The following is a 14,095-nucleotide window of genomic DNA, read 5'->3' on the forward strand; positions in this document are numbered from 1 at the left end:
TGTGTCTGCATGGTGCAGCTCATTTGCAGCTCTCCCATTTCCCTGCCCGGCTCACGGAGCCCTAGCAGGCAGATGGGGCTTTTCCAAGGCCAGCTGTGTCCCAGTTCTGTGCTTCATGGCTCAACAGCATCCCCGCAAGAGCTGCCCCTGGGAAGTGTGGAAAGGGGATTGGCTGCAGCTTGGATTTGGGGACAAGGAAGTGGGCTAAGCACAGCAAATGGGCTAAGCACAGCTGTGCAGAGGCAGGAGCCAGCCTGGAATATGGTGCCTGGACTGGGAACTGGTTCCCAAACTTTCTCTGCTCCCCAAACCTTTTGACTCACATCCTGTATCCACCACCATGGTGTGCACATGCTGTCTCTTGCTCCAGGCATGTTTCAGAGTCTTACCAGAGTCCTCCTGAAATCCATAAGTGAAGCACTGTTCCACTGTAAGCAAAGCATTGGTCAGACCCATAATAAACAGCAAGCTCTGACATTTAACACATGTAATGCTGTTTGCCCAGTTTTATAAAGGAAATATTATCTAAGCACTTCTCTGAAGACCAGAGCCACCCACGCTTAGCTGTGCTCAGTTTGGCCACTCTGACCTGTGCAATACTGCTATCACTTCCAGAATATAACATTCTGAACCCCTAGTAAATTGTGCAATGTACCGAATGAAAAGTTTCTCTGTATGCTTAAAAATCCCCCTCCACTCCCAGATCCTTTTTGTGATAGAGAATAAATAAAGAAAAACTTTATAACTCCCTGAACTGATAGAAAATTAGCATGGTCATAAAAGGCCTCTGTGGCTTTAGCAGAGCAGCTGAAAAGGAAAAATGAATAAACCTGCCACTCATAAAGTAAGGGGCAGAGCTGAAGAGTGACTGCTGCCATTTTATCCTCCTGGCTCTTCTTCCCCCTGTGCAAGTGCAAAAATAGCCTTATGCCCTGTGCAGAAGGCAAGGAAGTGCTCTGCTCTGGGACCCTTCCTGCAGGCACTGCTGCACAGCACATGACTAGAGGATATCCTAAATTAATTTACATAGACATATAAATATAAGCATGTGTGTGTTTTCTGTATGAAATATGAAACCAGCGATTTCTTAGCCAACCCCTTAATTTGTCTGAAACAGCACAGGCATAATGGAAACTGCCCACACATTTTTCCATTGCAAGTTACAAAGGTAAAGAAGCGGGAAATTGGTGACAGAAAAACACACACTCCTTCAGCTGGCACAGAAATGTCACAGGGCCAGGTGGCAACACACAGACACTCCAGTTTGCTGAGAGAAGTGTCATGTTCATTCTGGTGGTCTTCCTGCTGATGCTCTCCCTCCTCACTGCCTTCCCTCCTTACCACAAATAAGACACCGTGGCATTAAGGCCCTGCCATTCAGGCAGGGCAGATTCCTCAAGAGGAAAAGGTAACTTTCCCCCTTTCCTGCCTTCAGCTGGCCCCACTAGGATGTGTCAGGTGCATCAGCAGCTCATTGCAGCCAGCCCCACAACCTCAGTGTGATGGCTGTATCTGGAGCAGCCCCACGAGCTCACCAGCATTTTTCCAAAGAATGCCTTGTGTTGACAGTGCTAACCAGTCTGCACAGCAGAAGGGGGGAAAAGCAGCTGGTAACTAATGCAGGGCTGTGGGGATTCGTGGACGTGTGCATGGTTCTGGTTTTCTCTATATTGTCCTATAACCCATGTGCATCACTGTGGGTTATGTTAGTGGAATTTTGCTGCTCAGCAGCTGTCCGGGCAATGTGAAGCCAGGCCCACTCATCCTTTTAACCATCAAAGGTACAATTCAATCCATTTATGGCTGCCTTGGGGCACTGCTCCACACATCTTTCACAGCAGCTGTGCCAGCTTGATTCATTCCCACCAACTTGACTCAGAAGCCGTGCTCTAATCTGTATCTGCTGATTGATCGGGGGTTAAAAATAAATTGGATGACTTGACTGGTTCCTTGTTTCAGTTTCCCTGCTCAGTTATGCTTGTTTCAATCCCCCCCCATGTCTTTGGTTGAGTGTTCCAATATGTCTTTTCTGTGGCAACGTAAGAAACATAACAACAGCTTCTCCTCACCACCGCCCTGTGCCTGGGAATGTGAGCCACAAACGCTTCCTTGGGCCTTGCTCTCATATGGAGAGTTCTGTACTTAAAAGATGCAGCTGAATTTGGCCGTGGTAACCTCAATCTCCTTGCTAAAGTCTACTACACAAAAGTATTTGATGTACAGTTTTGGTCACTGGAAAGGAGATAAAGAAAACAGAAAATAAAATAAAATAAGCAGCACGGCTCTGAATGGATCATAATTTATTATGAAGTAGGACACTTTGCTTTTAATAAAGACTGTTACTTGGGAGAACAGACAATCCCAATCTGCTCTCCAGGACTCCTCCTATGAAACACCTGGTAGGTCCTATCAGAAGCTATTTGGCTCCCTCAGAGTTTCCAGCCTTGGCAAATTACGAGTGAAACTTTGTGCGTCATTTCATTTATTAGAATAATTTTCCTTCTTCCCCGACACTTTATGTGCTATGTTCTGTATTAATAGTGTAGTAGCATTTCTCAATAGCACCATAATTTACTAATCCAACAAAGGACAGGGATGTGTTTTATATTTCAAGAAATGTGACCAATGCTCTCATCTCTCTCCCAGAGAAACCTGAGAATATTGTTCCCCCCCACATTGTGAAGTAAGAAGCAGAGCTTTCTCCCTGAAAATACCTGTCTTCCCTGTGAAGTGATCCTGGAGTTCCTTGTGCCTTTCATCCATCTGCTGTCAATTTAACTGGCTCCATGAGCTAGTGGCGCCTTCGTATGACCTTGCAAGCATTTACAAAATCTGGTTTCTATAAAAAAATAAGGGGTGATCCCTCTGTTTACCCTCTTTCTCAACTAACCATGTTTTGTTACTACCAGCTTGTGCTAGAACACATCCACGTCCTCCCCACCAGCTCAGGCCTGGATGTGGGATGCTCGGATGCCTTGGCCAAGTTCTCCAGCTGCCGAGGTGACCTCAGCGGAGCCGTCACTGGCGCAGATGTGCGGCGGCTCTGCCCGGACCGCCGCGTTCCTGGAGACCTGGAGCAGCCCAGCAGAGCTGGCACAGCCTCCAGCATGGCCCAGACTGGGTGTGCACGGCCCAGACTGGCTCTGAACCCCCGGCTGGCACCACCTGGGCTGGCCAACACAGAGCAGGCCCTGCCCAGGGGCACCACGCGCATCTCCGTCTGTGAGCTCGCAATCAACCTCGCCCCAGAGGCCAACAGAGACACAGAAAGGATTTACAGGAAGCCATAGAAGGGTCTGGGTTGGAAGGGACCTTAAATGTCATCTATGTGTGCCTGTATATAGCAGAGGGAATTGCCTTTTATGTCTGTCTTGAATCTTTGAGCTCGGGCTGACGGCGATGCCGGTTGGCTGTAACTCTGTGTGAGGTTCCATAAATGTGTGTCAGACCACATAACCCCAAAATAGGCATTTCTCTAGTGACATTTAGCCTCGGTTTTCCAAATGAACACACCGACTTGCAGCAAGGCAGTCTTTCACAGGATGGAACTGTAAGTATTTATTTACCCAGGGTGTAACTTTAATCTTTCATCAGAATGCAGATATGAGCTGCTTTATGACAGTTTGTAAACTTGCACTTTATAAAAATTTGGAAATAAAATCTTTGCCTAACAACAGTTGTGTTCTTGGAAATCAAGTTCCATCTACAGAAACCTTTTATCTTAGAGATACATCCCACATGTGAGTCATTCTTACAATTCAATAAATACTTTACAAAAATAATGCTAGCTTTTTTTTTAAAAATTAAGACACTTTAAGACACCGGTAGTTCCTCCCAGGAAGCTTCCCTTAAAGAACAGCTTCTGCTGCAGGACACTGCATTCAGCATGAGAAAAATGGGGAAAAAGGGCTTGTTGCATCTTTCATCCCAGGGAACTTGTGGATTCCAGTTTTACTGTTCTCTAAAATAATAAACTTCCTTTTCTTAAAAGAAAGAAACAAGCAGATCCAAACATTCTTCATATTAAAAAACTGGGAAGGAACTGTGATCTTTTTGGTCCTTTGATATGGATTCCTTCTCTGCCCTCACTCCTCCAAAGACTTAAGTTCTCAGTTCACAGGTTCACAGCTGCTCTGGAAGCCCCAGCAACTGCAGCTTCGCATCAGAGATGTCTCCAGGAGGGGGCTGCTTGGAACTCTTGCAGAACCACTGCACCAGGACATTTTTTGGCCCGTAGGAAAACCACAGCTACATCTTCCTGCAAGCCTACCCCAGGTGGACTGCAAATACCTGAGCTAGAAGGTAACAGGAAGAATTCCAAGAGGAAAAATAGGTAGGGATTTTCTATATTCACTTTTGACTATTACCCTTCCAAAAAAACATTCTTCCCTCCTTAGATATGACTGGTCATGAAACCAATTATAGAGAAAACTGATGCTGTAGGTGCATTAATCTTGTAAACCATTCCCATATGGAAGAGTACATTCTTCAATCCTATTGTTTATAACAACTTTTAAGTATGTGCCTCCTCAGCTGGGGCCTTGGGGCCTGATGGTGATGGCAGCTACCCCCCACCCCCTTCATTAGGTTACAGATGGGAAATAAAATGAAATGCACATTATTACACAAATGTTATTGCAGTATAAAATCCTTTCAGGACAAGACTTATGTATGTCTGTATGCAAAAATAGGTGTGTGTGAGACAGAGAGATATGTGCTTATAAATTACACACACTGTGAAAAATACTCATGTATTATTATATTACAACTATATACATTCATTAGAAAGGAACTGACCGGCCCCTGTCGAGGAGCCAGTGCAGCAGCCACCACCAGTTCTTTGGCATCCAGGAAACGAATGCTATTTAGCATCAGAAGAAAAGGAAAATCTTCTCAGTATTCCCTTGCTTCTTGAAACTGCTTGTAGTAGTCCTCGTCTGAGGGGTTTTCCGTACACTTCTGCCCGTTGTTGGGAGGCCGCGCTTCGTTGTAGCGGCTCCAGTCCCCCTTGCATATGATCCAAGGCAGGATGTCCACTTTGTAGTGCAGCTCTGCTGAGAATTCGATGCTGATCAGGTTGGGTGTCCCTGCCCCTTTGCCCCTGGTGATCAGCTGCATGTTGTCGTCGTAGCAGCAGTGCTGTGCCGCCAGCGTGGTGCTCTCCAGGGACAGCATGGAGCGGATGCAGTACCGCGCCGTGGGCTTGTAGATCTCCAGCTTCTCCTTCGGACCACTCGCATCCTTCCAGCGGAAGTTCTTCCTCTTGAGCCGGTCAAAGATCTCAGCAGTGCTGTAGGCAACTTCTCTGGGGTAGGAGCAAGGGCAGCTGGGGAGGTCATTGACCACTTTGTGCATGTATTTCTTCAGGAACTCGCTCTTGCAGCTCATCCATCTCTCACAGCTATCAGTATCTGTTTCAGGGCAGGAAATGGAAACTTAAGATACATTAAGCAGCATCCCAGTTGGTGTGATCAGTGATAGCAGCTGAGTCAAGTGTAGCTGTTCAGCAGTGTTGCCCTGATTTTTAAAGTTTTTCTAAGCCTTCTGATGTTTATGTTCTTGTAATGAACTTTCTCACACACTTTATGTAAATAACTTATTGTTTTGCATTCTTTTATGGAAGGAGAGAAATTTAATAAACTGTTGGTTTGTCCAGCGCCATTGGAGAGGTGGCACTGTCACCCTCTAATCCACTGTCACTTTTAGAAATCTATAAGAAATTAAAAGTTCTCTTTTTACCATCAGAAAGCTGCATGTCTGTGTTGTGTTATTTCGTGTCCTATGGCAACACAGCACCAGTGCTCTGCTGCAGAAAGAAAGGGCAGTCACAGTTTGCTGCCCTGCCCACAGTGTACCACTGTGCTGTCCTGTCAGATAAAGAAATCACCTGTGACTGACTTCAGGGCTAGTCTGAGTTACAGGGCAGAACCAGGCCCTAGGAATCTGTGACACTTTTTCTACCTGGCAAATTCTAATTAAGCTACTGATATCCCCATGAGGCACAAGAGACACTACCATGGGCTGGTAAGCAGCAGAAAAAGGGAAATCACAGTGATTTGGTGCCAGTCTCCAGTTAGAACCCTTAGTCAGAACACACTCAACAGTAAAAATGGCAGTCAGATGATGAAGGATTAAGTTTCAGATGACGCTAGAGATTCCAAGATAGCAAGCAAGGCCTGTATTACTCTTTCTGAAGTACATTTTAGACCCTAATTCAGTCTTCCTTTAAAGAGCAAACACTTTTTTCTATTTGATATTCACTTTTCAAGCATCAATATCTCAAACACGGAGACTGACATCTTATCTGGCAAATGCAGCCAAAAGTGATCCAGGTTCTGAAAGGACATATGTGACAAAAGATCAGGGTGGCTGTACATCAGCAGGAGTTTATGGTGCCAGAGGCATGATGTATAGCCAGGCTTAAAGAGATTTGTAGACCAGTAGCAAATTTAATACCAGCACTTCATTATTTTGCAAGACTCTTGGGAGAATCCAGGTAAACATCTCCTGCCTAAAACATTATTTAAGGTGTCTATATCATCCTATGGGCTGTCAAAAACCACCTGCATATCTTGCTCCACACTTACTTGAAGAGGACTCTGCAGGAGAGAAACTAACTGGGACCTAAAACTCTTACAGAACACATTCTTGCAGAATATTTACTTAGTGATCTGTGTCCTGTTTTTCTATCTCCTTAAAGAGTCTCACCCTGGCTGTCATTAACTATTGTGCTCTGCTCTCCCACAGTAGGGAGGTGCTGGGTTACACTCTTTATTCAATTAATCCAGCATCCAGTGTAACATTGCAGATGTTGGACTGAGTTTGAGATAGTTCAGAATCAAGCCATGCCCTATAAATTTGCTTTGGCTACTACCACTGCAGCACACAGAAAAAGCAATGCATGCTCATAAAAGTCATTGTCTTTTTTTTTTCAATTTTTCTGATGTGACAGCTGTACTCTTTTACATGAAATGAAAATGCTTTTATAGGGTCTTCCATTCGAGGCTATTTAATCAAAATAATAAAGAGTGTTTGATTTTTCCCCCCATTCATTACTGTGGAGTCTTACAGCTCTTTTCTGAATTAGGACAACAAATAACCCTTTTATGATGAAACGAGCACAGAACTTAAGAGGAGAAAGATTCTTTGACCCAAGCAAATTTTCAGATCACAAACGTGAGCAAGATAACAAACGGCTGTTACTAAATGCTAAACTCAAGTGTCTCGATCCCACAGGACTAAGAAAATCCTAAGGAAGTCTCTTGTCTGTTACTGAAGGATTGACTAGGCTGCTTACCAACTTCAAACAGTTTGGTGGCATTGAAGTCTTCGCTCCCTGCCAGCAAGCTCACTTCTGTGGCAGCGGTCCGGAAGGTATCTTCGATCCCTAGGACAAACATGAGTTAGTGCTGCTGCTGCTTCCCCACTCAAACACAATGGAACCAGCCGCCTCCTCGCCTCCCCTTCCTCCCCAGCCTCTGCAAGGTGCTTTGTTTGGGCAGAAAACCATTCTGAAGCTGCTGCTGGACTGTTCTTTTAAAACCATAATGACCAAGGAACCTGTGACGTTTGTGACGGTGTTCACAGGGGTTTTCAGTTGGGGGAAGAGATGAGAATGTTGACTTCATGTTCAGAAGGTTTTATTTGTTATGATATATATTACATTAAAACTATACTAAAAAGAAAAGAAGGAAAAGTTTCATCTTAGAAGGCTAGCTAAGCTAAGAATAGAAAGGAATGAATAATAAAGGTTTGTGTCTCAGAGCCTAAGCTAACTGGGCTGTGATTGGCCATTAATTACAAACATCCAACATGGGCCAGTCACAGATGCACCTGTTGCATTCCACAGCAGCAGATAATCAATGTTTACAGTTTGTTCCTGAGGCCTTTCAGCTTCTCAGCAGGAAAAAATCCTAATGAAAGGATTTTCATGAAAAAATGTCTGTGACAGGTGTTAATAAGGTAAAACAGAGTGACAGGGCTGAAGTCAGGTGAGGAAGCTCATCCCTGCATGTGGGCAATCATTTCTCAAGGCAGAATGATGCTGTTCCAAGAAGACTGATGCTTGTTGGTCTCTCCCAGTGCCAGGCGGTTAAAAGGTGTGAGTAGGCAAGAGATAACCAACCTCTTCAAAAAATTCCATCCCCATCACTTACAGCTGCCAAATAAAATATCAGGATCTCAACATATCAGGATTTACCAGCAGCCTCCAGTTAATTGTTTGCTACCAGCTGAGAGACACAGACATTGCCAGAAAAATGATCTTGCCAAAACAAACATCCTTTTATTGCTGCTTTAGTTCAGCCTACTGAGGTGCCCAGCATTTCTGTGCCATGTAGGCTTAATACAAGTAGGTTTTAAGGTTTTTTTTTTCCCTTTCTTCCCTATTGAATTAAAGGCCTCTAAAGAGAACTGAAAGATCTTTAATATGTGATAACTACATGGTTAATAATGAAGTCTATTCACCACCCACCTTCTTGCCAATGAACTTTCTCCTGATCTCCTGAACTGGGGCATAATAGTGGCTTGCAAAGCTTCAAAACAGCCTCAGGCCAATTTTCAACAAAATTATCATAGAGTTTTGCCGTAACTCCAGCACTGGATGTAGAATAATAGATACCCAAGAACCCATTACAAGGCAGTAATTCACTGCTGGAATTATAAACAGCAGAAGCTGAGCTTTGACCTTGTAATTTTGAAAATGTCAGCACAGCATCAAAGAGTGAATATATTTTGCTTGCTGATCATTGGAGGTCTGTTGTATGACATAATATATTCTTTCAAGTTTGCCACTTTTTGGTGCTAGTTGGTAATAAATACTAGAGAATACAACTGGGGGTTACTTGCTTTCTTCTGGAATTACTCCTTATTATTGAGGTTTTAGGATGCATGAGAGCATGCAGAAACATTTTTCCCTGAACTGCCTTGCAGTTTTTGCTTTGCAATGGAGACATGGATCTATCTGCTAGTCAGAAACTTCTCTCCAACTCTCTCACCAAGTCTTCTAAGTCTCCTCTCCAGCACTGCTGACATTTTATTTCCCATTAAAAAAAGCCTGACCTCCAGCTTAAAAATTTCTGCCTTTCTGAGTCATTAAGTAAACTGAGAGTAATGCATGCCACCATGACTTGTGTTTTCACTTCTCTCTGATCTTGGGAAGTAATGAACTTGCACCTATCCCCTGCATTGTGGCAGCTACTGCATGACAAATTGGTCTAAATTTAAACACACAGCAACATTTAAAAACCAGTTTTCCATAGCAGTTTCAAATTTTCATGATGTAGGCTTGAATGCTCAGCCCTGATTTTGCCAAAGTGAAGATGGTAAGTGCGTGATTGGTGAGGACACTTCAAAATGTCAAATCCTGTGAATGGGTAGGAGCTAAGGCAAGGCTCCTTGGCCATATTTTCTGAATATATTCAAGCCAAAACTATACATCTCTTCATCCCTGTTCACAATGCAAGCAATGCCATCCCCTTCACAGCAAAACAGGAGCTCACTGAAGTAACAGCACAGCCAGTTGGAAATCCTAAAACAGCTCCAAATTTGTTTCAAGGGAGTAGATCACACCCTTTAGAATATAAAACACCCGTGCACAAAAATGACTGCCGTGACCTAGAGAAAGCCTATACATGTCTTTTAAGTCCCAGGGGATGGAGGACTGCATCTAGCAGTGCATCATTACTACGAATAAACGGCGTTGAAAATCTCTTTATCCCGCCAGCACCCTTACCTTGCCAAGGAGCACACAGCCCCCAGGCTCAGTGTGCAGAGAGCCCTCTCCACCCCTTTCCACCCATCCCTGCTCCCCCTGGCAGCAGTTCCAGGGGCGGTTCCCACCTGGGCAGCTGGGCCTGTCGCAGGTGCGGGACTCGGTGGCGGTGCAGGCGTAGCCGCAGGAGCGGGTGCGCTTCTGGCTGCCGCTGCTGCAGGTGACGCTGCACGGGGACCAGGGGCTCCAGTCACCCTCACCGTCCATGTAATCTGCTCACAGGACAAATGAGAGGGAGGAAATGAGGAAACAAAACTCCTGCTGCCCAAAAACTACTGTGTGGTGGTTTTTATTAAGCAGGCAAAGCACGAATGGAATCCAGATGTCTCTACCTGGAGCCGGGGCCGAGTGCCAGGCGCGAGGCTGCTGCTTAAATGGTTTTCACACTTGGTGCTCCTCAGGGAAATGCACGCAACAGTATTTGAAAAAATATTTCCTTTCTCTTTTGACCTTTTGGCCGCTGAGGATCCTCAGCTGCACAGCTCGGTCATGAACTAACAGCACACATCTATTCACGTCATTTCCCTGCATACAGGAATGTGTTTGTGGACCACAGACTCATCAGGCAAAGAATAAATTGAGTTTTCTTTTTCGTCTTTTCAAAGCATACAACAGTACTCAGTTTTTGGGCAAGATGCCTGTTATGGGAAACTCAGTGTCCTGAGTGAAAATCACAATTTTGTTTTTCAGTCCCTTGAACGGGAAACAGAATATTGAATATTTCAGGAATATTGCTATGAGAGCAGGGAAGTGCATGCTTTTCTTGCACCAATAACAACATGCAATATTTAGTGTTTCATGTGAATTATTAAATAACATCAAATCTGACTATTTACTAGAAGGAACCTTATGAAAAAGAAACATGATTTTGTTTTCTTCTGGCAGACTGCCAAAGGCACTGAACACCAAAACAAAAAGCTGATGCGCTGTGAGTACCTAAACCCTTCAGAACCAGCTTCCTTTGTGTGCTGTGTAAACTATTGCACATCCCACCATGTGAAGGCCACCAAACAAAGCCCATGAACCTGTCCCAGCTTTCTTGCCTCCCCACCGGCCTCCCTAGCTGAGGGAACATTTGGCTTAATGGTTTTCCCTGCAATCTACAGGAGATATTTTAGTGTGATCACAACTTGCAGCTGCAGCTCCTTTGGGTTACACCGCCACTGACAGCAAAGCAAAACCTGGTTCAGTGGCTCAGAGGCAGCCCTGCTCTATAGCTCTAGGGCAGAGTACCTGAGCTAGAGCAGAGCCAGGGAGGATCCCTGCCTTGCCTGGCCTCTGTGCTACACACTTTCCCCCAGGGCCATGCTGTCTGTGGGCTTCCTGAGCTGGTTAGCAGAACACGTAACTTGATTTGTTCCATATGCAGCGACTGACAACAGCTCTGTGGGGTGCTATTAAACATTTATTGCCAGGAGTATGGGGAGGTTATAGATCTCACTCAGAGCAAGCTGCCTAGATGTGAGTTCCTCGTGGCAAGGACCTTATGTGTTCCTCCTCCTTTTCTGACAGGGCTGATGATGGGGAAGCCACCACACTGGAATCAGGTGTCTGTGGTGGGATGTGGGTGTGAACACGGCTAATGTCAGTGTGTAAGACCTGTAGTTCTGGGATTGGCCAGCTGGCAGGCACCACAACAGCCCAAAAAAGGCATCAGATGTCTCAGGAAAATGTGATCTACCCACTATGCCTGGCCCTGCTCTCCTTCCCAGCTCCTTTCCAACTCTTTTATCTCCATACAGCTGGTGAGGAGGAAGGGCAGGTGATCAGGCACAATGCCTGTCAAACAGGAGGCCAAGGAAGGGCAGGGAAAGCCCTTGGCAGTGGCAGGAAGGGAGAGAGACACCCACAGGAAAGGTATGAACATGTCAGTGGGTGGAACATCTACACCCTTCATGGGCAGGATCTGCTGCTGCATCCTCCTGGACAGCCTTTCAGGTTAGACAAGAGGCCAGGAGCTGTTTCCAGCTAGCTGGATGCTCTGGTGTGCAGCAGGGAGCTCTAGGATAATTTTTAGATCTATCTACCTCGTGTTTACAGTGCACTATGAAGCACATTACTGAATATACCATGTTAGATTTTCAGCTGCAGCTCAACCTGTTCTTCCCATTTTCCTATTTTTAATTCTTACTACGATTTTTCTATCACAATTAACTTATATGAATAACTACCTAAGATATGAATGCTTTGCAATAAACCCTGCCCACAAATAAATATAGGGGAAAAAAGAAGGGATAGATTTAATCTTCTGGCCGAAAAATTTAATACATATGTATGTGTTTAAACACACTTTTATTCCACAGTTTTTATTCCATAAAAAACTCTCTCTTGATTTTTAAGATTCTAGTACTTCAAGTCAGTCAATGGAAGAATAAGTTTGTTTTACTTTGTTTTACTGCACTCTGCAACATCTGGGGAATAACAACAGAAATGCCAGGGTAAAAGTAGCATGACACTTTGTTCTGACTAAAAGTAATCTGTATTCACACACAAGTTCAAGGGGCTTTTCCTGTGAGCACAGTTTAGCTCACCTCCCCTGGGTCATTCCCGTGTGGATAGTCACAGCCTGTCAGGGCAGTGAAGAGCTGTAGCTCTTCTCTGTTTCTAGTTTCTGCAACTATTTCGTACAACAAGCTGAAAACAATTGTTTTCCCCATGACACATCTGGAAGAATATTACACACACAAATACACAATGTTCCTGCTGCACACGCCACTCCCCACACATGCACCAACATAACTCATCTTATTTGTGTATCCACCAAACGCTACCACGTTTCAGATCTTGCTTATTTATCCAATAGTTATATTCTGGTCCCCAAACCACCGCACGATTCTAAATTTGTACTTACCCTTACTCTAAAAATAAATATGAAACCTTGTTTCCTCCACTTTTTTAAAAAAAGCACACGTTGGACTAAAAAAGGCCCTCTTCTGGGATAACTGGTATGATTTTCAAGATTATAGACTTACTAGTGGAATGCAGCTACCACAGCACAGCTTGTCCATTTGCACAGATTTGTATTTGAAAGCTGATGAACAAAAGCCACATGTTGAAAAACTCTATTTTGCTTGAATCTCAGCCATGCCCCACCATTCTCGTTCCCCCCCACGCTTGTTTTTGACAATCCCAGGATGCCCGCGGGAGGCCTGGAACGCAAACCCACCGTACTCTGGCTGCTCCTTGGACTGGAACGCCCGGTGACTGGGTGCATGGCTCTCCCACCCGCCCAGGGGGTTCAGGAAGTTGCTGTCCTCGGTGGTGCTGTCGTATTTGTAGTCCTGGTCACCGCTGCTCATGCGAGTCAGCGTGGAGGACCTGTGCCACCAGCTCCTCCAGTCGGGCGACGGGGCTGGCCAGCTGGGCCTGCTGCCCTCCTTCTGCAGCTCCTTGTCTGGCTCTGGGTCAGGGCTGTCCACCACCTCAATGGTAACCTGTGGGATTCAGAGCAGAGCAGCCTGTCAGTGCCTCCTCTTTGGCAGGGGGAAAACTTTCCACACAGCAAAGACAACGTGTGGTGTTGGTGAGGGTCCCCAGGATGAGGGAAGAGATGAATCTGACTCCATGTTCTCAGAAGGCTGATATATTATATTATATTATATTATATTATATTATATTGTATTGTATCGTATCGTATCGTATCGTATCGTATCGTATCGTATTGTGTCGTATCGTATCGTATCGTATTACATTACGTTATATTATATTATATTATACTATATCATATCATATCATATTAAGAATACTATACTAAAACTATTCTAAATAAATAAAGAAAGGATGCAGACAGAAGCTTTAACAAGAATGAATAACAAAAACTCGTGACTCCTCAGAGTCCGACACAGCTGGATCGTGACTGGCCATTAAGTTAAAACAATTCACAAGAAACCAATCAAACATGCACCTGTTGGTAAACAGTGTCTAAGCCATATTCCAATGCAGCAAACAGAGGGAGAAGCTGAGGCTTCTCAGCTTCCCAGGAGAAAATCCTGGGCAAAGAGGAATTTTCAGAAAATATCACGGTGACAGACAAGGTGCTGCCTGGCAAGGGGGCTGTGCAATACCATGGGTTTGGCATGTTGTAATCCATATGTGGATTACTGAGCCCAGAGACATGCAGAGGCTGAGAGATTCCTTCTGCTACCTCTGCTGAATCAGACCTCGGAACCAAGGCTAGGAAAAATCCTGCACAAAATAATAACACACGCCATGCCTAAACCCTCGCAGCAGAATTCTCTGCCCTATGGGGAAAATGTGTTCAGAGCCTAACATATATGACCAGGAAAAAGAAAACCAAAGCTGTGCTCTATGCTGAGGCTGAAT

The 14,095-nt window shown here is 44.8% G+C and overlaps 1 protein-coding gene across 1 annotated transcript in view; it reads right to left on the reverse strand.

The window, feature by feature from the left end:
* Positions 1-4,893: 4,893 nt before the first annotated feature.
* Positions 4,894-14,095, reverse strand: part of ISM1 (isthmin 1) — a 40,285-nt gene continuing 31,083 nt past the window's right edge. Inside the window, exons 4-7 of the mRNA XM_054290512.1 lie at positions 12,939-13,206; positions 9,841-9,984; positions 7,298-7,387; positions 4,894-5,411 (exon numbers count right to left, since the gene is read on the reverse strand). Coding sequence (XP_054146487.1) covers positions 4,894-5,411; positions 7,298-7,387; positions 9,841-9,984; positions 12,939-13,206 — 1,020 coding nt within the window. The remainder of the gene's footprint in view (positions 5,412-7,297; positions 7,388-9,840; positions 9,985-12,938; positions 13,207-14,095) is intronic.

The sequence above is a fragment of the Melozone crissalis genome, unplaced genomic scaffold (genome assembly GCF_028551555.1).
Source record: "Melozone crissalis strain CALT ecotype California unplaced genomic scaffold, PUWL_Pcris_2 ptg000081l_1, whole genome shotgun sequence".
In the NCBI taxonomy this organism is placed as follows: Eukaryota; Metazoa; Chordata; class Aves; order Passeriformes; family Passerellidae; genus Melozone; species Melozone crissalis.